Genomic DNA, 24,620 nt, shown 5'->3' on the forward strand with positions numbered 1-24,620 from the left:
AAAAAGTTGTTTTCATTGTTATAGGTCATTCCACATGAATATTTAGTTTCATAAGAATGTGTTTAAAAGTTATCTATAACTTTGTATTTTACCTGTTTATCAATATATTGTAAATATTTTTCATATTCCCTAATATCTTCATAATGTGTTTTATGTCCATAAAACTGGTAGGATTGATGGTAGGATGATTAAACTACTATTTTTGAACAATTAGGTGTTCCTAAGTTTCTGTCATTATCCATAATGTAGTAATAAACCTCTTTGTTATCTAATCAAATAACAAAAGAAATTTGCAAAATTGTTATTATTTAATCTACGAATAATATTTTTTTGAAATGTCCAAGAGGTTCATTTTTTTTTAAGATTTTATTTATTTATTAGAGAGATCACAAGTAGAGAGGCAGACAGAGAGAGGTAGAAGCAGGCCCCCTGCTGAGAAGAGAGCCCAGTGTGGGGCTCAATCCCAGGACCCTAAGGTCTTGAACTGAGTTGAAGACAGAGGCTTAACCCACTGAGCCACCCAGGTGCCCCGATAATATTTTTTTTTAAGTAGGTTTCACACCCAGCGTGGGGCTTGAACTCACAACCCTGAGATCAAGAGTCACATGCTCTACCAACTGAGCCAGCCAGGTACCCCTCTACGGATATTTTAAGACTCTTGATTAATATTACTTTATTCTCTTCCAAAAGATTCTTTTTAAAAAAATCCTCAAGCAGATGCCCTGCTGAGTGTAGAACCTTACCCGGGGCTCCATCTCAGGACCCCGAGATCATGATCTGAGTTGACTTCAAAAGCTAGCCAGTCAACTGACTGAGGCATACAGGTGCCCCTTTTCCAAAAGATTATTAAGGATTTTTTTAATGTTATGTTTGTTTTAAGAAATCATCGTATTCTAAGATCTCAGACAATCAGTATTGGTACCAACTATGTTTAAGTTAGACAGGTGGCAGGGCGCCTGGGTGGCTCAATGGGTTAACCCTCTGCCTTCGGCTCAAGTCATGATCCCAGGGTCCTGGGATCGAGCCCCACATCGGGCTCTCTGCTCAGCAGGAGGCCTGCTTCCTCCTCTCTCTCTCTGCCTGCCTCTCTGCCTGCTTGTGATCTCTCTCTCTGTCAAATAAATAAATAAAATCTTTAAAAAAAAAAAAAAAGTTAGACAGGTGGTGGTAGGTTGTCTTCAAGTAAACAACTCTTTAGGAGCAATAATTGTTAAATTATTAATCTAGCAAGCAGTATAAACTGTTTATATTATAATGAGAGATAGTTTAATTATATCTATTAGGCCTGCTAACCTTGGTGTTGAAGCCTAAGTTCTTTCTTCAGTGTGCATGTGTTCATGTGTGTGTGTGCCTCGGTATTTGTGACCAATATTTCTGGGAGTACCATCTATTTCCTGGGTCCTCTTCTGGGCCTGTAGGTTTTTACAACTGTTTTTTTTGTTGTTGTTGTTGTTGTTTAGTTTGTTTTATTTTTCACTTTCTTTGCTTCCGTCCTACATTTCTGTCTTTATCTCATTATTTCCCAGCTGGGCTCTAGTTTGTAACTCTAGATACCAGTGTTTTCTTCCTGTCTCTTGCTTTTCAAAGCTCCCCTTTGTACCTTCAGGACTCCAAAAATACCTTTATCTTCCCTTTCTTCTTCTTTTCCCATCAAAATTCATTCTGAGAGATAACTTTTCATTGGTATCCTCTACTTACTATCCAAGATATGAATGCTTCCCCTTTTCCCTTTAAAGTTGTTTATTAGTTTAAAAAAAAAAAAAGCTGTCTTTGGTGAATGTCAGGTCAGGATGTGACGATAGAGTTTGAGCTGGCTTTTTCTTCTTACTGCTCTCATTAATCTCCTCAGGTGATCTGGCTGTGAGTGTGGGGGTAAAAAATGTTTTTTGTTGCCAGCATGGAGCTCTTGAGAACTCCTAGTACCTTTCCCCATGAAGTAAGAACTTGGCAACCCTTTTGAGGTCTCTATCCATATCTGAATTTTATTTTTTAATAAAGGGTTCCATTGCTGTTGTAAAAGGAAATAATTCCTGATTAGTGACCGTGTTCTGGTCTCCAGCATTTGAGGGATCCCTCTCCTTACTGTAGGAGGGAGAAACATAGGTTGTCTCTCTAAGGAGGACTCAGAGGAGCTTGCTGCCTGTCTCTTATTTCTGACCTTAAAAATGCTTGGTTTAAACAGGATAAAATAAGTTTGTATTTAATGATTATAAACAGTTATTCTTTCTACCCAATTACTTTATAGTTGTTGTATATCATTTAATTTCTGGTTAACTTTTTTAAAGTTTGGATTCGTTTTGATCAAAACACCAAAGGCAATTAATGTCAGTTTTATAGTTTGTTTTTGTTACGGCATTTTTCAAGGTAGTTGTGGAGAGGTTTTTTTGTGTGGTTTGGTTTTTGTTTGTTTGTTTTAGTACAGTTGATTAGCCCTTTAGATTAGATTTTTCTCCTAATAATATAAATATTTCAAGTTCTCTGTTAGGCTCTAGTTTCACCAAGCTATGTTTGCTCATTAAAGATGTCAGCCCAGATACAGAGATGGCAGTAGGAAGAGACTAAAGCCATTCTGACAGTATTAAAGAGAGGCAGCCCCAACAGGAGGCTAAGAAATCATCTTCTTCGTGTAGGCCTGTTAAGGAGAATTTGATAACAAACCAAGAGGCAAAGTTATGTCTATTCTGACAGAGTTTGTTTTCTCCCTTGTTGGCATAAAGACAGAAACTCTATATTTTTTAAGAACCTGATGAAAAAAATTGAGCTCTTTGATATTTTTGATCTGAAAGAGACTTTCAGAAGCTCCATGCATCTGATTACACAGGTAATTTGTGAGTTCTACTGTAAGCTCTGTATCACAGCGTTGAATAATGGTCTGGTACCAACTTATAATTAATATCTGTCAGAATTTACAGCCCAGGAGGGGGTGGAAGGAATAGCCTTGTTAATCTATCCAGACAGTGTGTAAAATAAATTTTTATACCTTAGTGGAAACTTCAGAAAGCAATTTACTATATTCTATGTGTGGGTTTCATGGAAGCATCTTTCTTTATTCTTGGTTTTTCTCTGGGAACATTTGTCACACATCATTCTTTTTATTTTATTTACTATTATATGTAAGCTGTATTTTAGGCTTTGTTTCATACTCAAGAGAACCCAGGGGAGATTTGCTTTGCTATTATATTAAACTTTTTAATATAGTCTGATAGTTTCAGAAAACTAAGAACCCTTAGGAGGCAGAAAAACCAACTGGGCTGACAGTAAAGAATGGAAAACAGAAACTCTGGGACCTTAAACTGCAGTCTTCTCATATACAAAATTAGCTGTTTCTCTAATTAATACTTAGCCAGCATCCTTAGGATATATTGTACTTTTCTCAGGTGACTAGCAAGTTTTAAAATATTCTGGCTTAAAACAGAGCTATGAAACAAGAGAATCTTAGAGCTGGAGGGGATCTTAAAGGTTATTGTATAACCAGATGTAGGAATCCCTTTTATATATACAATTGTTTGCTCATTATCAAGCATTTCAGTGGCAGGAAGTACATTTAAAAGCTAATCACAGTTTCTAATCTAGTCCCAATAATTCAAAGTGAGCACTGAGGAAGCATAATGGAAAAAAAGGGGTGATCAGAAGCCTTCAAATAAAGAAATGTGTTAAGTGCCTTTCTTCCCTTTAGTTCCTGGTAGTTTGTAATTTGGGTCCCATCAGTTCTTGAATATCGCTGATATATCCATTTATATTTGTTTGATTAAGATAAAGAAACTGAGACCTGTATTAGTTTAGAGGCTTTGATTTGTCTAGCATCAAAAGAAATAAATACTAGAATTGATCATTTCTTACTCTCTTCTTGTATAATCCCAGGATTTTATGCTTTTCCCTCTACCTTGGCCCCAAAAGAGAGAAAGAAAGGAGGGAGAGAAGGGAGGGAGAAAGGGAATGGAACATAAACTTGATAGTAGCTACTGATCCTAGTACATCAGCCAGAAATACTGTTAGTGTCTAGTCCCTCACATGTTGTGATATTTCTTTTATCCTGCAGGCTTACTGTGGATTTCTCCGTCCTGGAGTTTCTTCAGAGAATCTTTCTGCAGTGGCCACGGGAAACTGGGGCTGTGGTGCCTTTGGTGGTGACGCTAGATTAAAAGGTGAGTAAATAAGTTGTTTTAAGAAGGCTAATAGCATTGTGACTAGGGAGAAAAGTTAGTCCTTCAAACTGGGATTTCTAATGTTCTATTGTAATAAGAGACCACAAAGATCAAAGAGAAGAGAAAAACAATATTTGACATCATCCTCTTTTTTTCCTTATCATGTTTAAAGGAATTCTTATTTTTATTTACTATTTTCCTGCAGAAGTCACTTATCTCTTTGATCTATAAGACACAGTATTTAGTTTTATAGAGATACGGAAGAGTCCAAAATGACTATGAAGTTTCAAACCAAAGCACCCATTAAGCACTTTCCTTGGCAGAAGTGATTTTGATGGACAGAACTATTTTGTTGACTCATGCATTCACCAAACTTAAGAGGCATCTGTTGTGGTAGACTGAGAGTACAAAAGTGAGTAAGATGTAGTCCTTGCTTTGAAATTCACAGTATATGGGAAAGGCATAGACAAATGTAGTATAGTAGTGAGTAAAGGTACACATGTGTGGGAGTATAGCTTAGGAGAGCTGCATGAATAACATATTTGAGGAGCCATTTGGATACCCAAGAAAGATGAACATTTCTTGTATTTTATTGTTTATGATAAAAATATCACAAAATCTGATCAACAAAACTATTGGCCATTTAGCAAATTATGACATTTTCTTAACTCTGAAAAGTACTAGTTACAGAAAATAGTATTATATCATTACTTAGGAAGGTTACTATTCTGTGTCAGCCTGACTGGTCTGATACCAGCTAGATGTGCTGCAATATAATCCTGCCATTAACTACCTGGAGTTAGGACAAATCCAACAGGTTAAGGGCAGAGTCCTCCATAAGACCACCCCTACTTCAGACTCTAGCCACAAGTATGGGGCAAGGTGTCCCCAGGCTACCTATACCTCTGACCACCTGCCTATTAATCTAAGAGGTTCTTACAACCCCCTTTGGGTTTGATAATTCACTGGAATAACTCCGAGAGCTCAGGAAGGTGCTACTACAGTTTTATGGTAACAGGTGAGTGAGATCTGGGAGGGAATACAGAGTTTCCAGGCCTTCTCTCTGTGGTGTCAGGGCACATCACCCTCCTCACACCTTAATATGTTTGTTAACCTGGAGGCTCCACTGACCTTTGATGTCTGGAAGTTTTCACTGGGGCTTCATTATGTAGGCATCATTGATAAAATCATTGGCCACATCACTGAACTCAATTTCAGCCCTCCTTCCACTCCCTGGAGATCAATGGCTGAAAATCCCAAACTTAAAGCTCTCTCAGGGTCCTCTCAGAGTCACTTCTTAGCATAACAAAGACAGTATCATTCTGAAAATTCCAGAGGTTTTTGAAATTCTTTGTTATACTACAGTTATTAAAGTAACAAGAAAGCAAAGCAAACATAAAACAACCAGCTAGACTTGATAGCCAGCCTAGATACAGATAAAATCTGTTTCGCTGGGAATAAAACAGTTGAGTCTGTCATAATTTATGAATGTTACTTTTGTAAAAGTGACACATTTACTATTTTTTTAATCGATAAAAATATTATGAAGTATGTAAAAATCATCAGAATTCATTGTTAGCATTTGGTGACCATCCTTTCAGAAGACATTTCTATGTAACAATCTGTGTAACCATTTGACATTAATAACATCACACCATACTGTCTATGCTGTAAACTATTCTTTTTGAAAACCCTACAGTCTAATGGATTTCTTTCAACACCAACAAATGTAAATGTACTGTCAATATTTTTAATAGCTACATAGCATTCTGTTGTATGTACCTCTGTGTACCATAATTTATTTCATTGGTTCTCCCATTTATATACATATATATATATATATATATATTTTATCTTATAAGCAATACTGCAATATATGAATATATGTTACATATCATTATTTTTGTAGGATTAATTCCTATAAGCGAGATCAATGACTCAAAGGCCATATATATCTTTATATTTTGATTACTTGTTGCAAACTGTTCTTCTGAAAAGCCATGTCAATTTATCCTATCTTCCTTATATAAGAAGCTTTACCAGTATGGGATTTTGTCAACTTTTAAAATTTCTCTGAGATTTAACATTTTTCATACATATAGTGCCCATTTTTATTTGCTTTGTGAATTGCTTTTCACTCTTCTGTTCACTTAGCTCTTTGGGAATAGTTTTGACTTTTCATTGACTATTAATAACTCTTTGTATATTAAAAAATGTTAATTATCATGTTGCAGGTGTTTTTCTCAGGTTTTTTCATTTATTTCAGCCTATTAGGTTGTTGTCATGTGGAGTTAATTTTTATGTGTTCACATATTTGCAGCATGTTTAGAAAAATCTTTTCTGTTTCTTCATTCTAAAGATTTCCTTCCCCATACTTTTTTCATATTCAGAAACAAAAACTACATGTTATTATTTTCAGTGTTTTGAAAATCTATAGAAGAAAGAATTTCTGACTTTATGAAATCCTTTATCATCCTCAGTTTGTTTGAGAAACCTGTTTTTTGCTCTAGGCTTATTGATCTTATGACAGACACTTTTTTTCTGTTTTTCCCTTAAGTAAAATGAATGAGTAGATTCATATCATCAATCCAAAACACCAGGTCTGCCATAAGCCTTGGTCATTTGTGATGGACAATTTGAGAAGCTTTATAAATGAGTTTGTTTCCTTTCTTTTCCTTATGGCATAAAAAATCTTTTTCTCAGATTATAGTTTTGTTTCCCCTGGTGAGTATCAAGCATAGCATTCAAAGATTTTCATTATGTATTTCATTTTCTCAAGTATTGAGACTTATACTTTAGAGTGACTTTTTGACAACTCCCTCCTCTTCATGAATTTGAATAATCATTTAAAAATTGAAGTAGTTATTTATTCTTTAGTGGGGAATTATTTGCTAATATTGATTTTGGAAAGAAAGATATTATGGTACATCTATGTAATGAAATATTATGCAGACATTTTAACTGTTGCAGAAATAAACTGCTGACATGGAAATGTTTTTTTGGAATATTGCCAAAGCAGAGGAAAATAAGTATCACACAAATTTGAGATTTTCTGTGTTTATCCATTTATGTGCAAAGATTAACCATGGTTGTCTCTCAGTGAGTGATTCAGATGATTTTTTTTTATTTGTATTTTTCTGTTGTAAGCATATATTGTTTTTGTAACAAAGAGTTTTATCAGAAGTGTTCTGACAACATGGATGGGCCTTGGAGGCATTTTTATGCTAAGTGAAATGTATGAGGCAGAGGAAGTCAAACACTGTATGTCTCACTTATGTATGGAATGTTAAAACAAAACTCTAGGCCATAGATACAGAGAACAGGTTTCCAGAGGTGGGGTTGGGGCTGGGTAACGGGGGTCAGAATGTACAAACTTCCAGTTATAAAATGAATAAATAATGGAGATGTAATGTATAACATGGTGACTATAGTGAATAACTGTATTGCATATTGGAAAGTTGCTAGTAGAGTAGATCTTGAAAGTTTTCATCATAAGAAAAAGAATTTTGGTAACTATGTGTGATGATGGGTGTTAACTACTTTTTGTTGTGATCATTTCTCAGTATATACAAATATCAAATCATTATATTGTATACCTGGAAACTAATACAATTTTATATATCAGTTATATCTCAATTTTTTAAAAAAGTCAGCCATCAGGATAGTGTAAGCCCTTCTTTTACAAGCTCACCTTTTCATTAGTCACATAAACATGAGCAAGGGGGGATTTACATCCTAGATGAATCCTAGAGAAGAGAGTACCAAGAAAAAGATGTTTGCTAATGACTCAATATTAGGGAGATAAAGCAGATGCATAGGAAAGAATCAAGAGGCTATGGTCCAGTTCAGAGTATCAGTAGATAATACAAGATTGGAAAACTAAAACTCTCTTAGAGCGGATAAAAACAGGACCAATATTAACTCTTTCTCGACTGGCCAACTTTATCTGTGCCTAGGTCTTACCAAACCTACCAGGAAGACTCTTTGAACCATCAGATGCTATCCCTACCTTACAAGAGAAAGAAGGAAGGAAGGATAGTTAAAGCAAACAAAAAAAGGGTGCCTGGGTGGCTCAGTGGGTTAAGCTGCTGCCTTCGGCTCAGGTCATGATCTCAGGGTCCTGGGATCGAGTCCCGCATTGGGCTCTCTGCTCAGCGGGGAGCCTGCTTCCTTCTCTCTCTCTGCCTGCCTCTCTGCCTACTTGTAATCTCTCTCTGTCAAATAAATAAATAAAATCTTTTAAAAAAAAACAAAAAACAAAAAAAAAATCATAGAGTGAGAACATCAGCATTTAAACTTAAACTGGTGTTTCTTTTTTTAGCAATAAGGCTAAATATTTGTTAATATGCTTGCTGCCTAACTGTACATGAGTGTTAAAATTTACAACAATTTAATTTTGAACCTTTTTCATTGTACATTCTGCTGACAACTGTTAATATAATATTTTTCATATATTCATTAATTCAACAGACATTTACTAACAACTTCCGGCCAGTGGATTTTAGAGCCAGAGGGTGGGAAAGAAGGGATATGGGGAAGAGGGAGGGACTTGGCGCCTGTCCCCCACCGGCGGCCAGTCATTTCTTGCATGCCTGTGCTACCACATGGGCTTTCTCTGTTCTCCTGCCTGGCCCCTCATCTTTCTGAGCAGCTTGTAGAGGCCTATGGAAAAAAGCTTTTGAGTGAATGTGAACTCTCTTTATTTCTGGGGCTCCTGCTTATTCCAAAGTAACCCCCCCCCCTCAGTCTACCCTTGGCTTTTAAAATTATATTAAAGTTTTAGTTGATTTATTCTTACCCATTTGTATGGGGGTCACCTCTGTCTCCTATGCTCTTTCAAAGATAGTAGTTTATGTGTTTCATATCTTCTTGGAGGGGGTTGCCATACTTTGGTTACCTTGCAACAATGCAACTCTCTGGTAGACTCAGGAAAAAAATATTTTTTGAATTACTTGGCCTTTTTTCATTGTTAGGATGGAAGCAACTTCCTTTTGCAGCTTTATTCATCCTATCTCAGTAGAGACTGTGAAATGGGCTTCTGCCTTATGTGTACCACCAGACACCCATGAGATTTTTTGGAGATAATTTAAAACCATTTTGAAATGGTCAGTTTAAAAACAAAATGGTTTCTTTTACCTTTTATTTGTAATTGTATTACATTATCATCAAAGAGTATAGATAGTATTATTTCTACTTTTTGGAGTTTTTTGAGCTTCTCTTGGTGACCTTACAGTCAGTTGTTGCAGATACTATATTAGCATGTGAAGAGATGTCTCTGAAGGGTGTAGGACTATTCTAGGTCTATTAGATTCTACCCTGATTACTTATTAGATCACACTCTGTATCCCTCTAATTTTGACTGCTTGCTTTGTGAAGGGATTGAGTGGTACTCTAAAGGTCTTTCTTTTATATTTTTGCCAATTCCCCCTTCCATTTCCTTCAGTATTTATTTTTTATACCTTTTCAGTTCTATGTTACCTGACTTGGGAAAATTATGCCATTGTTAGTTTTCTGTAATTAGAATGTATCTTGATGTTATAATCCCATGTATTTTCTTGTCTATCTCCATTCCCTACCTTCACTACCTAAAAGTGATTTACAAATAAAATATGCTCAATGAATTTCTCTTTAACAATAACTTATTCAACGACCCTTTGTGCCTTTCATTAATTTAAGGTTTTGCACATTTTTCTGAAATTGCCTGTTATTGTTTGGTTAATTCCCTATGTTCCTTTAAGACTCCACTCTAGTGTTAACTGTTCCACAAAGATCCCATTCCTCTCCCACCACCTATCTCCAACTCACCAACACTGAAACAAAGTTCTATAGTAGGATTCTTAGTTTTAACAGACACTAATCTAGGTAGTCACTTAAGCCTGAATGGGGGTTACTAGCAGATGTGGGTGAGATGGCAGGAGCTGGGGACCAAAAGTCACAGGCTTATAGTACTATATTTGAGTGACCCTGAAGGAAGGAGAACTCCTTCATTAAAAATTTTATGGAGGGGCACCTGGGTGACTCGGTTGGTTAAGTGTCTGCCTTCAGTTTAGGTCATGATCCCAGGATCCTGGAATCAAGTCCCGCATCAGGCTCTGCACTCAGTGAGGGGTCTGCTTCACCCTCTACCCTTCCCCCCCAGCTCATGAGCTCTCTCACTCACTCTCAAATACATAAATAAAATCTTTTAAAAATTAAAATGTTATGGAAATACTCTAGGTCACTTTTCCATCTGTTGGACCAAATCATTGTAGCCAGGAAGTCCGTAAACACGGGATACATCCCTTGTGAGATTAAGAAGTATTTCAGTTGATTTTTATTGCATATTTATATTAAATGAAAAATTCTCTGAAATTATAGAAGCCTATCAATAAAAAAATGAAAGGGTATAATAGAAGTATGGGCCAGTTCAGTTCACTTTGTCTTACCACAGGCTCCTTATCACTTTGCTTAACTTCTGTCAGAACACATCACACTCTATTTCTCTCTTAGCCTTGCTCTTACACATTTGAGTAAGAATATTCCTTCCTTAACACTTTCACATTGTCCTCTTCTGTGGGCCCAGTGCCTAGAATGGGGTCTTGTAAATGGTAATGCATTCAAGGTGTCTAGAGTGAGTGGAATGGTCATCAGAACCCTGGAGATGCTGCCTTAGTTAGTGGATCTGGGAAATGGTTTTGGGAAATTTTAACTGCCTGTGGATTACTAATGATCAACTAGGTTTAAGAAAGACTTATTTTCTCCTTTAGTTTGCATAGTTACCCTCCAATTTGTAGCCACATTTTTAAGGTGAGGAAACCAAGGTTCAAAGAGAGGCTAATAAACCTGCCCAAAGAGAGAGTGCTAATAAATGTCAGAACCAAAATTCACATTTGCCCTTTCTCAAAAATTAGTATATTTTCATTATTGTTGTTGTTAGTTGAGAGCATGTTGCATGCATTGTGTGTTCCAGAAATTGTACAAAGTGCTTTCCTTACATGTATTAGCTCATAACAATGTATTAGGTAAGTTTTATTTTTATCTTTGTAGGTGAAACAACCAAGGCATAGAGAGGTAAGTATCTAGCCCAAGGTCACAAGGATGGCATGCAGCAGTGTTAGGATACAAACCAGGATTGATGCCCATGACTCCAGTGTCTGCACTATTGCTGTTTAATCTTTATTGACCACAAATTCTGGATCTGGATCTGGATTTGGGATTTGCCATTTTGGAGATGGTTGAATTCTTAAAGAGAGAGTACATTTAAAGCAAGTGAAAAGATCAGGACACCTGGGTGGCTTAGTCAGTTAAGTGTCTGACTCTTTTTTTTGGCTCAGGTTGTGACCTCAGGGTTGTGGGGATCAAGTTCCAGGTTGGACTTCACGATTCAGCAGAGTCTGCGTGAAGATTGCTTCTGCCCTTCCCCCAACTCTCTCTCTCTCTCTCAAATAAATAAAAAAATCTTTTTTTTTTTCCTTTTTTTTTAAGAAGGTGATAGGATTATAGATGGAGGCTTTAGTAATATGGGGGCTTGGAAGCAGCTACAGGTGGTGTTGATTAAAAACCAGTAGCCAGGGACACCTGGGTGGCTCAGTTGGTTAAGTGGCTGCCTTCGGCTCAGTTCATGATCCCAGTGCTCTGGGATCGAGTCCCACATCAGGCTTCTTGCTTGGCAGGGAGCTTGCTTCTCTCTCTGTCTCTGCCTGCCACTCTGCCTGTGCTCGCTCTCTCTCTCTCTCTCTCTCTCTGACAAATAAATAAATAAAATCTTAAACAAACAAACCAAAAAAACCACAGTTTTTTTTGCCAGAGGACAAGACCAGTTACAGAGTAAGAGTTGGCTGAGAGGAGTGAGCAAAAAGCCTTGAGCCTTAGCTTTTTGTAAGAGGTCACAAAATACCTTGAGTTTCATTAGAACGGCATGAGTTATACTTTCAAATCTATACTGTTGGGTCTTTTTGCCAGCAGGCATTTAAATAATATAAACAACTTGAGGAAATTCGTCTGCTGGCATGAGGTATATTTGCTTGGAGTAGAGCAGAATGACTTGGCCATGATAGCTTTGTAGAATAGTGAGTGAGGGAGCATGTCCTTAAGTCATGGGGGTTCAAACCTCAGCTAGGGTTCAAACCTCAGCTCCACTGCTTTCTGGCCTTTAACCCTAGATGAATTATTAAACCCTTTGATACCTATTTTGCCTTATTTTCAAAATGGAGATGATACTAATATGTACCATATCCAGTTTTTGTAAGGATTAACTGAGTTAATTCTTGTAAATCTTGAGTTTGTGCTTTTAAAGCTGCTAGAACCATTCAGCATGCTGTAAGAACTCAGTGTTAGCAATTGTTACTAAAATCATATGCTCATGGCCTCAAACCACACCTGTGGTATGAGTATCCATCATTTTACTCATTTTTAGTTTGGCTCATTTTTTGCAGGAGGACACTGTGAATTGTTTTTTGGTATTATTTATATTTATTTGAATTTTCTTCATAGCTTAACATTGATGCCAAAAAGAAAATTAAAATCAAACTCCCTGCAGGTTAATTTAAGTGATTATTTTGGCACCTAGTTGTGCTGAAAGTTAGAATTTGATGCTTTTTTATCATACTTGGACTTAGTCCATATACCCTATTAGATTTGTGATTTATTCTCCTCTAACTTGGGATGCAAGAGGATTCACCTAAATTCTAAGACTTAATTCTTTAGATTTGCAAAGATCTTGGGGATGTTGTAGATAGTGAGGTCTGAAGACAGTTCTGTTTAAAATGATCTTTTGTTAGTGGTTACTGATACATGTATAGTCAAGATTAATTTATATTTCTGGAAATTTCACTTGTGTATTTATAGTCTAATATCCAGTGCAAGGAGAAAAATTATAGCAGGGATTATGGAATTCTCCACTCTAAAAGAGTCTTTAGGGGTCATCTGATCCAACTCCTTCATAGCATAGCTGGGAAAGATGCAGGCAAGAGAGTTAAGTGACTTTGCCAAAGTCATGGATCTAGAGAACTAGCAGATGGGTGGGACTGAACTCCGGTCTCCTGTATCCAGTCCCAACCTGCCTGACACATGCTAATGTTGCAGCCCAAATAGAAATGGATGTGAAATAAAAAATGTAATGTAAATTGGTTTCTCTTACTACGATCCAACCTCTTTTTGGTAGCTGTGTCCAAGCTTAGCTCTAAGAGCCTATCCATAGGAACAAGATGGCCTGTGAAGCTTTCTTAAAATATATTCTTTAGGGTGATACATTTTGGATGTTTTTATTCAGACTTCATTTTCATAAGTGGCAAATATGACCACTGATCTTGTATTTATGTATATAAAGAGGAAATAGAACTGAAAGGACTTTTCTTTGGGTTTCTCTTTTTTTAATAGGAAATATTTAAAGCCAAATTTTCATTCAAACTAAAAGGTAAGAAACGGTACTTCTTGATAGAGGAAAGTGACAATTTGTTTTTCCTTTTTTATATGTAGTTTAGGTTAATTAGGAACCTTTTAAAATTGAGTGTACTGAAGCTTTAATATATGTATAAGTTGGTTGAACAGTTTTAATTAAAACTTACCTCTATTTTGAGATTAATTACTTTCAACACTGCAAGATTAATGAGGCCTAGTCATGGTACCTCACATGTTGTAGATATTCAATAAATATTAGTTCGGAAATTAGGGAATACTTTGGTATTTTAGAATCTCACATGTATTATGTCTTAGATGATTTTCCAAATTTGGGGATAGTCAGCTATATCAAATTTGCTAGTCCAACTTAAATATATTTTTCTTTCTTACATAATTTTTAAAAACTTTTTATTTAAACATAATTTCAAATATACAAAAAATTATAAAAGGAAAAACGACTGTATGTGTGTGTGTGTGTGTACATGCATATATATGAATACACACATGCACAATTTTTCTGAACACTTTGAGCTCAAGTTATATACATTACACCTGTTTTCCTACATACTTCCAGTTTGTGCTTCCTAAGAATAAAATATTCTCTTATATTAACACTTTATAATTATTAAACTCATAAATGTATATTGATAAAATAGTTTTATCTACTCTATCACCTATGTGGCAGTTTTGTCAGGTACTGTAATAAAACCATTTATAGCCTTCTTGCCCTCCAATACACGGTCCAGGGTCAGGTATTGCCTTTAGTTATGTCTTTTAGCCTCCTTTTGAATTTGGAGTATTTCCATAGCTTTTTTTTTCTTTTTTAATCTTTTATGACATTGACATGTATTTAAAAAACACTGTGTTCCTTGAGTTTGTCTGCTGTTTCCTCATAATTAGGTTGAGGTTATGCATTCTTAGAGTACTGCATAGATAATAGTATCTAGAGGCACTTGATGGCCATCTGACTCCATTGGTGGTGTTAATTTTGATTATGCAGTCAAGGTGTTGTCTGATTTCTCCACTGTATGGATAGTGAGTTTTTCCCTGCCTTGTAGCTAATAAGCCATTTGGAAATACACTTTAAGACAAAATTTCCGTTAGATTTGGCATCCTTTAGTGATTTTTGCCTGATTCAGTCTTTACCATGATGGCTTCAGAAGAGGATTATCCTGTGCTATCTCTCCCTCCACCTTACTGATTTAGTCTTTGACTTTCTCCTATGAGTAAGAGCCCCTCCTTCTTTTTTTCTATTATATGTTATCAGTGAGAAGAATCATTAACATTATCAAGAATTCATATTTTTTCAGTGGTTTGTAATTTATTACTGTATTTAATATTTGGTGCTGAGCTTGTCCATAGTTGACTAGTGGGCTCTCCTTCAAACTGGCTCCTATATCCTGAGCACTTTCTTTACTTTCTGGTATAACAAGATATCCTGGACTTATCTTGTACCTGTCCTATTCTAACCATGGAACCAGGCATTTCTCTGAGGAATATAGCTCCTTTAAAGGGGGAATGGTATTAGAGACCAAGATCTGGGCACTAGATGTGCTCACTGCTGCTGGGGTGTCTTCTTTCAAAGCACATTAGCAGACAAAGCTAAGAATACACACACACAAACACAAATGTATGTATTTTACAAGTCTCTGAGTATACACTAGTGCCTTCCATTTCAATCCATCCCAGTTATTTTTTTCTTCCCCCATTCAGGCTTGTGTGTCCCCTCTTCTATGATAAGAGCCCCAGCTCCCAACAGTATCAACACCTTTACTCATTTGCTCAATCCTGAAATATATTTTAAAATAATTGCAAAATTGTTTTGCCTGAACTACTATGGTAAGCAAACCTAGTAAAAAAAATTGGGGATTTGTTTGTAATTCTTTTCTCCTTGCCCAAGACTGACAGTATATTACTCATATATTATGCTCATAAATTACTTGGGTTAGTTCTTTTTTTCTTTCATCTTTTTATTTTTCCTTTTCCTTTTAGTGTAGTTATGTTATTCTTTTGAAATAAAATTAGGCTAGTTTGTTATTGTTTGCATTTAATTATAGGTTCTTCTCCATTCCCATTCTTACTTTTGGTTTTTGAATATATAGAGTATCAACATGCTCTCAAAATAAGTGGTGCCTGGGTGGCTCAGTGGGTTAAAGCGTCTGCCTTTGGCTCAGGTCATGATCCCAGGCTGCCTTTGGCTCAGGTCATGATCCCAGGCTCCTGTGATCAAGCCCTGCATCTCAGGCTTTCTGCTCAGCAGGGAGCCTGCTTCCTTCTCTTTCTCTCTGCCTGCCTCTCTGCCTACTTGTGATCTCTGTCAAATAAATAAATAAAAATTTTTTAAAAATAAAATTAAAAAAAAAAAACACGCTCTCAAAATCAGAACTGTACCAAAGTTATTCTCCATAATGTTTTAGTTTTATTCCCACCTCCCTTTTTATTAAGTAAAAGATATTATACCTTTGTTGCTTTTTTCAGTTTATACCTATGTTCAGTTTTATTGTTATTTAAAATAAATTTGTTGACTTTTCTCCAAAGAAGACATACAAATGGCCAATAGACACATAAAAAGATATTCAACATAAACCTCATCATCAGGAAATGAAAATCAAAACCATAATAAGGAGGGCACCTGGGTGGCTCAGTATGTTAAGCCGCTGCCTTTGGCTCAGGTCATGATCTCAGGGTCCTGGGATCGAGTCCCGCATCGGGCTCTCTGCTTAGCAGGGAGCCTGCTTCCTCCTCTCTCTCTCTCTCTCTGCCTGCGTCTCTGCCTACTTGTGATCTCTCTCTGTCAAATAAATAAATAAAATCTTTAAAAAAAAAAAACCATAATAAGGAATCATTTTACACCTATCAGAGTGGTTAAAGTAAAAAACTCAAGAAACAAGTGTTGGCAAGGGTGTGAAATAAAAGAAACACTCTTGGCACTGTTGGTGGGGATGAAAAGTGGTGCAGCCACTGTAGAAAATAATATGGAGGTTCCTCAAAAAATTAAAAAAAAAAACTACCCTATGGTCCAGTAATCATACTATGAAAACACTAATTCAAAGGGATATATGTACCCTTATGCTTATTGCAGTGTTATTTAAAATAGCCTAACTATGGAAGCAGCCCAAGTGTCCATCAAAAGATGAATGGCTGAAGATGTGGTATATATATTCCACATATGTGTGTATGTGTGTATAATATTACTCAGCCATAAAAAAGAATGAAATCTTGCCATTTGCAACAACATGAAAAGAGCTAGAGAGTGTAATGCAAAGCAAAATAAGCTTGTCAAGAAAGACACTATATCATTTCACTCGTGGAATTTAAGAAACAAAACAAATGAACAAAGGGGGGAAAAAAAGAGAGAAACCAACAGACTCTTAACTATAGAGAACAGATGGTTAGCATAGGGCAGGTGAATGGGGGGGGAGTAAAACAGATGAAAGGGATTGAGAGTCCACTTATCTTGATGAACATTGAGTAATATATGGAACTGATGAATCACTATATTGTGCACTGTATATTAAATACACTGGAATTAAAATAATAAAGTCTTCAAAAAAATTTTTTAAATGAAAAATGAAATAATGTCCATTTAGATTAAGATTATGAAGGAACTTAATTTTTGGAAACATACTTCAGGCTTCAGATTTGTGACTTTGATTTCTGGGGATAGTGGTTCACAATGATTTTCCCATTCCTGCATCCCAGAGTTACTTTTCAATGTTTTCAGTAACAATGACTCCATGCTGCAGTGATTGGGTGGAGGTGGGAGTACAGGAAGGATGCAGGTGTACGCTCTAAGCCATTTTGAGAATGCTTGCTGTAGGGTTAATGAGAGCATTAGAACCTCCCAAGTGCATTATTCATGAAAAATCATAGAGACTCCTGTGATACAAAAGACTGGTGACTATGTAATAAAACAAAATAATCAAATCAAGCAAGCAAAGAAGTTTAGTTCCAAATTAATATAAGTGGAAGAAAATACCTCCTTAGTGCCTTGACTGTGCTGCCTCGGATGCATCTTCCTTTATTTTCCCACAAAGGTGCTTGTGTGGATTTCTGTGGCTTAATGATATTCTCAGAGCATGTCTGAAAAGTCACACAACTAGATGATTAATACCCATCTGTATTTGCCATTTCTAATAACACTTATATTTGGTTTATAAATCTGTAATCCAGAATAAAGCTGTGGCACAGCAGCTATAATTTAGCAGGCTGAAAGAACTGAAGGTGTCTTATTGGGAAGTGTCATAATATAGCTGTGTGTTTTTTTTCTCTTTGCTACAGCCTTAATACAGATACTGGCAGCTGCTGTAGCTGAGCGTGATGTGGTTTATTTCACCTTTGGGGACTCAGAATTGATGAGAGACATTTACAGCATGCACACTTTCCTTACTGAAAGGAAACTAACTGTTGGTAAGTAGGAAATAGACTTGACACTTGGTATCTAGATAAGACTATCCACCATCTTGGTGGACAATCAAACACTTGCTGAAACTGGATGGATTATGGTGGATAAGAAAGGAAAGCATGACTTTGAGAAGGGTGGACAGAGTCTTAGTTGGGCAACATCTGCAGAATCTTTTTTCTGACAAAGTTTTATCTGCTATCTTGAATGGATATGTCAACTTATTAAAGTCAGGCCAAGAAGCTGGAGTTTAATATCCATTTTTACATTTATGCATATAGAAAACTAAAAGAGGGATGGCATAGGACGATAAGTTCAAGTCTAAGAGGCCTCACTCTGAGTCATATTTATCATACATAACAGCATATTCATTTGCTGTATTTCAGCTGGATGTGAAAGGCCTTGGTATCCTGGGAGCTGAATGTAGAAATAAAGTTGCCACAGACTCCTAAAATGATAGATGGCTTATGTACATGTGTAGCCTGTTGTTGTCATGAACTAATAAGTAGTTTCTTTACGGTACTTAAAAAAAATTTTTTAACTTTGTCATAAAAGCCTTCCAGGAATATGACATTCATGCTTTATTTTCAAAAGCCAAAAGTGAGCACATATTAACATGTGAAGTGTTCTTTAGTAATTTTATACATCTGTATACCTTAATGTGGATATTGGTCTGGCCTTTACTCTCCAGGAGAAGTATTTAAGCTGTTGCTCCGGTATTACAATGAAGAATGCAGAAACTGTTCCACCCCCGGACCAGACATCAAACTTTATCCATTCATATACCATGCTGTTGAGTCCTGTGCAGAGACCACCAACCAGCCAGGACAAAGGACCGGGGCCTGAGGAGCTGAGTAAATAGAACCTCCTTCCACCTCTCACCAGAAACATCCTGTTGGACTTGTCAGGTGTAATATACGAATTGACTTAACTTAATATAAATGTGTATATAATCCAGTTTGTGGGCAAGGATGCAATCCCTTCCACACACCGGCACATGTCAGTTTGTACATGTAAGTCCCCTCCATCCTCACTTACACAGGCTTAAATATATTTTGTTTGCCTTTTTTTCTATTTCAGTCTTCATCCTTCAGTTTTTCTTTCCTTGCCCCTCAGATTTTCTGTGAAATCCCATGAAGGGTTATGCTCAGCCTGTCAGGTCTCTTTTTTGATGCCTATATATTATGCACATTGCCTCTGCAGCTAGCAGATGCCAGGGAAGAAGTTGAAAACCAGAAAGTTTTTAACTGGGTTTGCTAAAGATTTCCCTGTAAGCCTTTCACCCCCAACCCTTGTTATGATTGTGTTTGAGTTTTTGAATTTTGAAAATGAAGAGTTGAGGATTTTTTCATACATGTTACATAATACACATCCCCTAGGTTAAGACAATTTTGTAATTCAGACAGAATAATATCCAGATATAGTTCTTTTGAGATATCACCTTGATCTACAGTGGTTTGTCAGTCCTTTCTTCCTTGATCAATTTTTATTAATACCGTTTTTGGAAACTAAGATGGAAGGAAATGTACAATAAAAGAGTTTCCCAGATGGTGTTTTAAAAAGAAGAAAAGATACAAGAGAGTTGCAGGATTTTTCTTTTCTTGAGTATTTTTTTCTTTTCAAATTAAAATTATTGTTTGTTCTATGGTGCTTGAGGCATATTCATATAACCAAAGTTTAGGAACTGGGAACTTATGCTGATTTGTACATATTGAAGTTTCTCTGGTATTCAAAGGTTATAGTTAATAAATTTCCATTAACAAATCATTTGTTAGAAACTCCCATATCATCTATATTTTATATATAAATATATGTTCTTTAAGTGTGTCTGTGTGCAAGCACATAAAATCAAATAAAACTGGAGTTATGGAAAATGATTAGGTTTAGGCTTAATCAAGGGCTCTGTTTAGAATCATTTATTTATAATTGTGTCCATTAAACTCTCACCAAACATATAATAGTGTCTTTTGGAGGTTAAAAATGAAAGCTGATGCTGCATTGAGAGTAGAGTTTAATTGTGAAGCATTTATTCATATTTCTAAAATAATCCTTAGCTATACTGTTGAAGCTCTAGTTTATAGTCAGCTGTCAGAAAATGCTATTGGAGGTCAAGTCCTACTAATAAGAAATTTTGGTAGATGATCCAAACTCCTTGTATCAGTATTGGCAGGGAAAAAAGGGACCATGGCCAATGTTTGCATCTCTTTTTTTGTGTTGAGATTGAGAGGTTAATGGAATTTGGCACTTGATGATATCCATTTGTCATTGACCAAGTTCTTTACCTTAGTGACTATGATTTTTAATCATCTCTCTAAATCCAAGGTGTCTGGCTTTATTTCTACTAATATTAAAGTCTTTTCCTTCTGTACCAACCCATTCTAAGCTTTGGTTAAGCATTCATGGTTCTATTTCATATCTTTTTTCTGTTTCCATATCTTTTCCACTTACCCGGCCCCAAGACTAAGTGAACAGTTCTTTAAAACATTACATGAACAATATAGGATGGTTCATGTGGTAGAGAAATCATTAAATCCAGGTAAGTAGACCACCCAGCCTAATATTCCAGAACATAGAAGCAAAGACCTAACTGTTGGTGTTGAAGAGGCTTAGTGACTGGGCCATCTACCTGAGTGCCTCTCTCTTTTGAGGGTTTTCCAAGAATAAAAACACCTATTTTGTCCCAGTACATTCCAGGATGGGGACAGTTTAATCAGATGGAATGCAAAAAGAACTAATGTCCATCTTTTGAGGCAGTAGGAATGTCCTCTGTAAAAATAGGAATAAAATCAGACATCTAATTAATGGTTGTTTGTTCTAAAACATTTAACAGCATCTTTTTATTCCCTTCCATTAGGGGTTTATTGTTTCATTTCATATTGTTTACCCTCCCTCCTTTGATTTGTTGAGGCATGAAGCAATATTTTAGTTTAGAATTCGTAGGTGATTAATTAGCTCATTTGGTTTACACTTTCTGTCTAGCTCACTCAAATGCCATAGCAGATGAAGGAAGCAATGTGGAGTAATAGAAAAGATATGAGATTTTAAATCAGACAAACTGGGTTCAAGTGCTAGCTACATTCCTTGCTAATTCTCTAAATAAACTGAATTAATGAGCCTTATTTAACTCATCTAGAAAACAGGCTATTAGCACTTATTAGGAAATACTATATATAAAGAAGTGCTTATAGGGTCTGGCCCATAGTTGGTGCTCAATAAATGTCAGCTGTTATAATTGACCAGGAAACATTTATGGAGCATCCACTGTATATTAGGTACTATTCTAGTGGCTCTGCATATTTTAGCACACTTTTCCAATGGGCTAACCGATGGCCAGACGTGAGGGAATACCATCTAAACTTCCAGAAGTTCATTGTGAAAGGAAACTTACTCTGTCATTGGTGGAGATCTGATAGAACAAAGGCTCTGACACTGTTGTTCTCTACCAAGTTCCTACTATAAGTTATTCTTCATAATGAATGACTGATTATCAGTGGGGTATATTAAAATACCTCTGGGAGAATTATTTTTTTCTTGCTGGTTGAAGGGACATTAAGGTCAGGCAGACCCAAATTGGTACTTAAAGGGGAGATTGAAAAGGAGATCTAACCAGGCTTCATGACTGCCATTCCGGGTATTTAACAAATATTTATTGCTTTGGCACCAAATATTGATTAAGCTGTCCCAAAGCAAGAATATGATGGAGCAAAGAAGTAGCTGGGTTGCATTCTTTAAAACTTCAACAGGAAGAGAAGCAGTTGTGTATGGATTCTCACCTGTTTGTTTGTTTATTTCCTGTCTTTTACAGTCTGTGTAGCCGCATGTTCATGACTTTTTTCTGATGTAAGGAAAACCTGAGTCCTAGTATGTCTGCTTTAAAGATAATACAATTTAGAAGGCCTGTACTTTCTTCGCTTAACCTTGTGGATCTGCCCCAATCCTTTGTTTTTGGAAGTAAGAGAAAGACCAGCCATTGCTGGCACTTGAGTTCAGATATTTAATCCTGTTATTGTTTGGGGGCTGGAAGCGGGTCCCAGTTGATACTTATTGGAACAAACTGCTAAAATCCACTGACCCACTGCTGTTTTTTGTGCCTGTGACAGAATGCCCTCTGTCTCTCCTCATCGAATTCCCACACAGATCTGCTAAGCCTCCAGAGCAGAAAGTTTCTCATACAAGACAACCAAAACTGCTATGTTCACCTGATAATTGGTTTTGTTTTTCCTAACTGTTTATTTTAAAAGTAGGACTGCCATCTCATGATGATTTTGAACTTGGGGATAAGGAGAGGTCTGTGCTAGTGTTTACATGATATTTTGTAGGACTGGAATAAAGAAATTCTGGTCCCAACCTCTTTTTTCTCAAGTAATCTATGCCACTTTTGAGATGTTCATATGCATGCTCTTATTTTCAGTCTACAGAGTGTGTCCTAGGCATTTGGTGAAAGTTTTTACATGTAGATTTGTTATTCCACATCAGGTGTTAAGCACATAGAGATGGTCACTGTCACGAGGAACTTTCTAAAAATATGGAGAATTCTGGCTGTATTCGTTTTTCATCCTGGCCAGGTTCCTAAGACCATGTGTCCTGGTATTCATTCCCTTTTCCTAATTTCCATCTTCCAAGAGAGCCTAAAACAGGGACAGGGAAGATGTCTTGAAGGTTCTGAGGACCACTATCCTTCCATCCATTCACATATTCATTGACACAGGTATCTTCCTTGGGTATCCACTGAACTTTCTGCTCAGGGATACAAAGATGAATGACTTGTCCTCTGTACTCAGATTTAAATAGAGAGGGTAAGTGATCTAAAACTCCATAAGTCGTATTTTCTTTTCACTACTCTGTTCCTATTGAACCTAGAAAAAATAATTGAATTTTTATGTTGTCAATTTGGAAACTTGAATAGGCAGTTCCACCATATCAGTTTACCACAATGTTGAACTCCCTTACACAATTTCCTCTGTTGGAGAGTTGTGTAAATAAATGGCTGACTTAAAATGTAACATTAAGATGGGCTACCTTCATGCCCTTTCTTGACTTAATGTAGGAGCTGGCATCAAGTGCCTGCCCTCTTGATTCCTGCCATGTTGATTCCCCTGGTTCTTGGATGGTTCCTGGATTCTGAGAAAGTAGCACTGGAAGCTAAAAAGTAGATTTCCTAATGGAAATGTACTTTTCCTTGTAGTGAGTCCATGTAGGGTAGATAAAAGGTCAGCTTTTATTTTAGCTGAAATTATATTGCCTCCATTTGAATACTGCATATTTAATCTATGAAGAATGAAGAAAATCAGCTTAACAACTGAATTTTACTTCATACCAAAATATTTCAAAATATGATGACATCAAGGATAAAATAACAAAAGGGGTCCTTGTGGTAAAATGGTAGAGACCATCATGTCAGAATGTTGTATTTTCTGTTAAGGTTTGTAACAGTAGCCTATAAACTTATTAACAAAAGTGATCTTGAATACTTGTGACACATTTTCATCATGATCTTGACCTCATAGAGTATCATTTATTCTACAAATACCATATTTTGTTAATTATAAAATGAACTTTTTCCACATTATAGTATTTGAAATTCAAATATTGAATTCTAAAAATTAATGCTGTGCCATCTGTGCCATAATTTCATTTTTTTTTCTTAAGATTCGTTTTTTTTACTGGGGCTCCTGGCTGGCTCAGTCAGTCAAGTCTGTGCCTTTGGCTCAGGTCATGATCCCGGAGTCCTGGGATTGAACCCCACATCAGGCTGTCTGCCCAGTGGAGAGCCTACTTCTCCCTCTGCCTGCTGCCCCCACCCCCCACCCCCTGCTTGTGTGTGCTCTCTCTCTCCATGTGAAATCTTTTTTTTTTTTTTTTTAAGATTTTATTTATTTATTTATTTATTTTAGAGAGAGATTGTGTGAAGTGGGAAGGGCACAAGGAGAGGGAAAGAGAGAATCTCAAGCAGACTACACTGAGCACAAATCCCTGTGCGGGACTTGATTTCATGACCCCGAGGGATCATGACCTGAGCTGAAATCAGGAGTCTGATGCTAAATTGACGGAGCTGCCCAGGTGCCCTTGTGGTACTTTTAAAAATAATACATAAAGGTATTTTATCATCTGTGGCATTTATATTTGAGGAAACATGGCAGTTTGAATGCCAGCTCTGTGCTGGTCAATTTTAAGCTTCGGAGCTGTAATTAGGACCAAAATAGACTAGGTTGGAGAGCGCAGACAAGAGCCTGTAATACAGCTTAGACGGGTGCTCAGGAAATGTCTTTCTTTTTAAGGAGAGCTGCAGAATACACAAAAATAAAATAGAGTAATGAACTTCTATGCATACATCATCCATCTTCAACATTACCAATTCATAGCTAATCTCATGTGCTCTAAAACAGACATAAGAATCTAAAAGGTGGAAGAGAAGGCAGATTGGCTAAGGCAGTCTGGAATCAAGGAACAATCCAGTGGTGAGTTCCCTGGAATGTCTTATTCCCTCATATATTCCATATTGATTATAGGAGAAGGCAGCATCCTGGCTGTTTTTAGTGCAGGTAAAGGGACAAGAAAAGCCTATTCTCTCTAGCTAAAGGATCAGGAAAGAGGCAGCCTAACAAGACTGAAAACTTTTATGTAATAACTGCTCTACTCTAGCCAAACGCCACAGAAAAACTAAGCCAACACCAGCAACAATAATGTGTAGAACT

The 24,620-nt window shown here is 36.5% G+C and overlaps 1 protein-coding gene and 1 non-coding gene across 5 annotated transcripts in view; one reads left to right on the forward strand and one right to left on the reverse strand.

Moving 5' to 3' along the window:
- The window catches only part of PARG (poly(ADP-ribose) glycohydrolase), a 125,583-nt gene extending 105,765 nt beyond the window's left edge, over positions 1-19,818 (forward strand). For all 4 annotated transcript variants that reach the window (XM_059169617.1, XM_059169616.1, XM_059169614.1 and 1 more), the window contains exons 16-18: positions 4,040-4,145; positions 17,805-17,933; positions 18,617-19,818. In XM_059169617.1, coding sequence (XP_059025600.1) covers positions 4,040-4,145; positions 17,805-17,933; positions 18,617-18,771 — 390 coding nt within the window. In that variant the 3' untranslated portion in view covers positions 18,772-19,818. The remainder of the gene's footprint in view (positions 1-4,039; positions 4,146-17,804; positions 17,934-18,616) is intronic.
- On the reverse strand, positions 560-632 carry TRNAK-CUU (transfer RNA lysine (anticodon CUU)). The gene has a single exon. It is a non-coding gene; the product is annotated as a tRNA-Lys (tRNA).
- Positions 19,819-24,620: the final 4,802 nt, after the last annotated feature.

The sequence above is a fragment of the Mustela lutreola genome, chromosome 4 (genome assembly GCF_030435805.1).
Source record: "Mustela lutreola isolate mMusLut2 chromosome 4, mMusLut2.pri, whole genome shotgun sequence".
In the NCBI taxonomy this organism is placed as follows: domain Eukaryota; kingdom Metazoa; phylum Chordata; class Mammalia; order Carnivora; family Mustelidae; genus Mustela; species Mustela lutreola.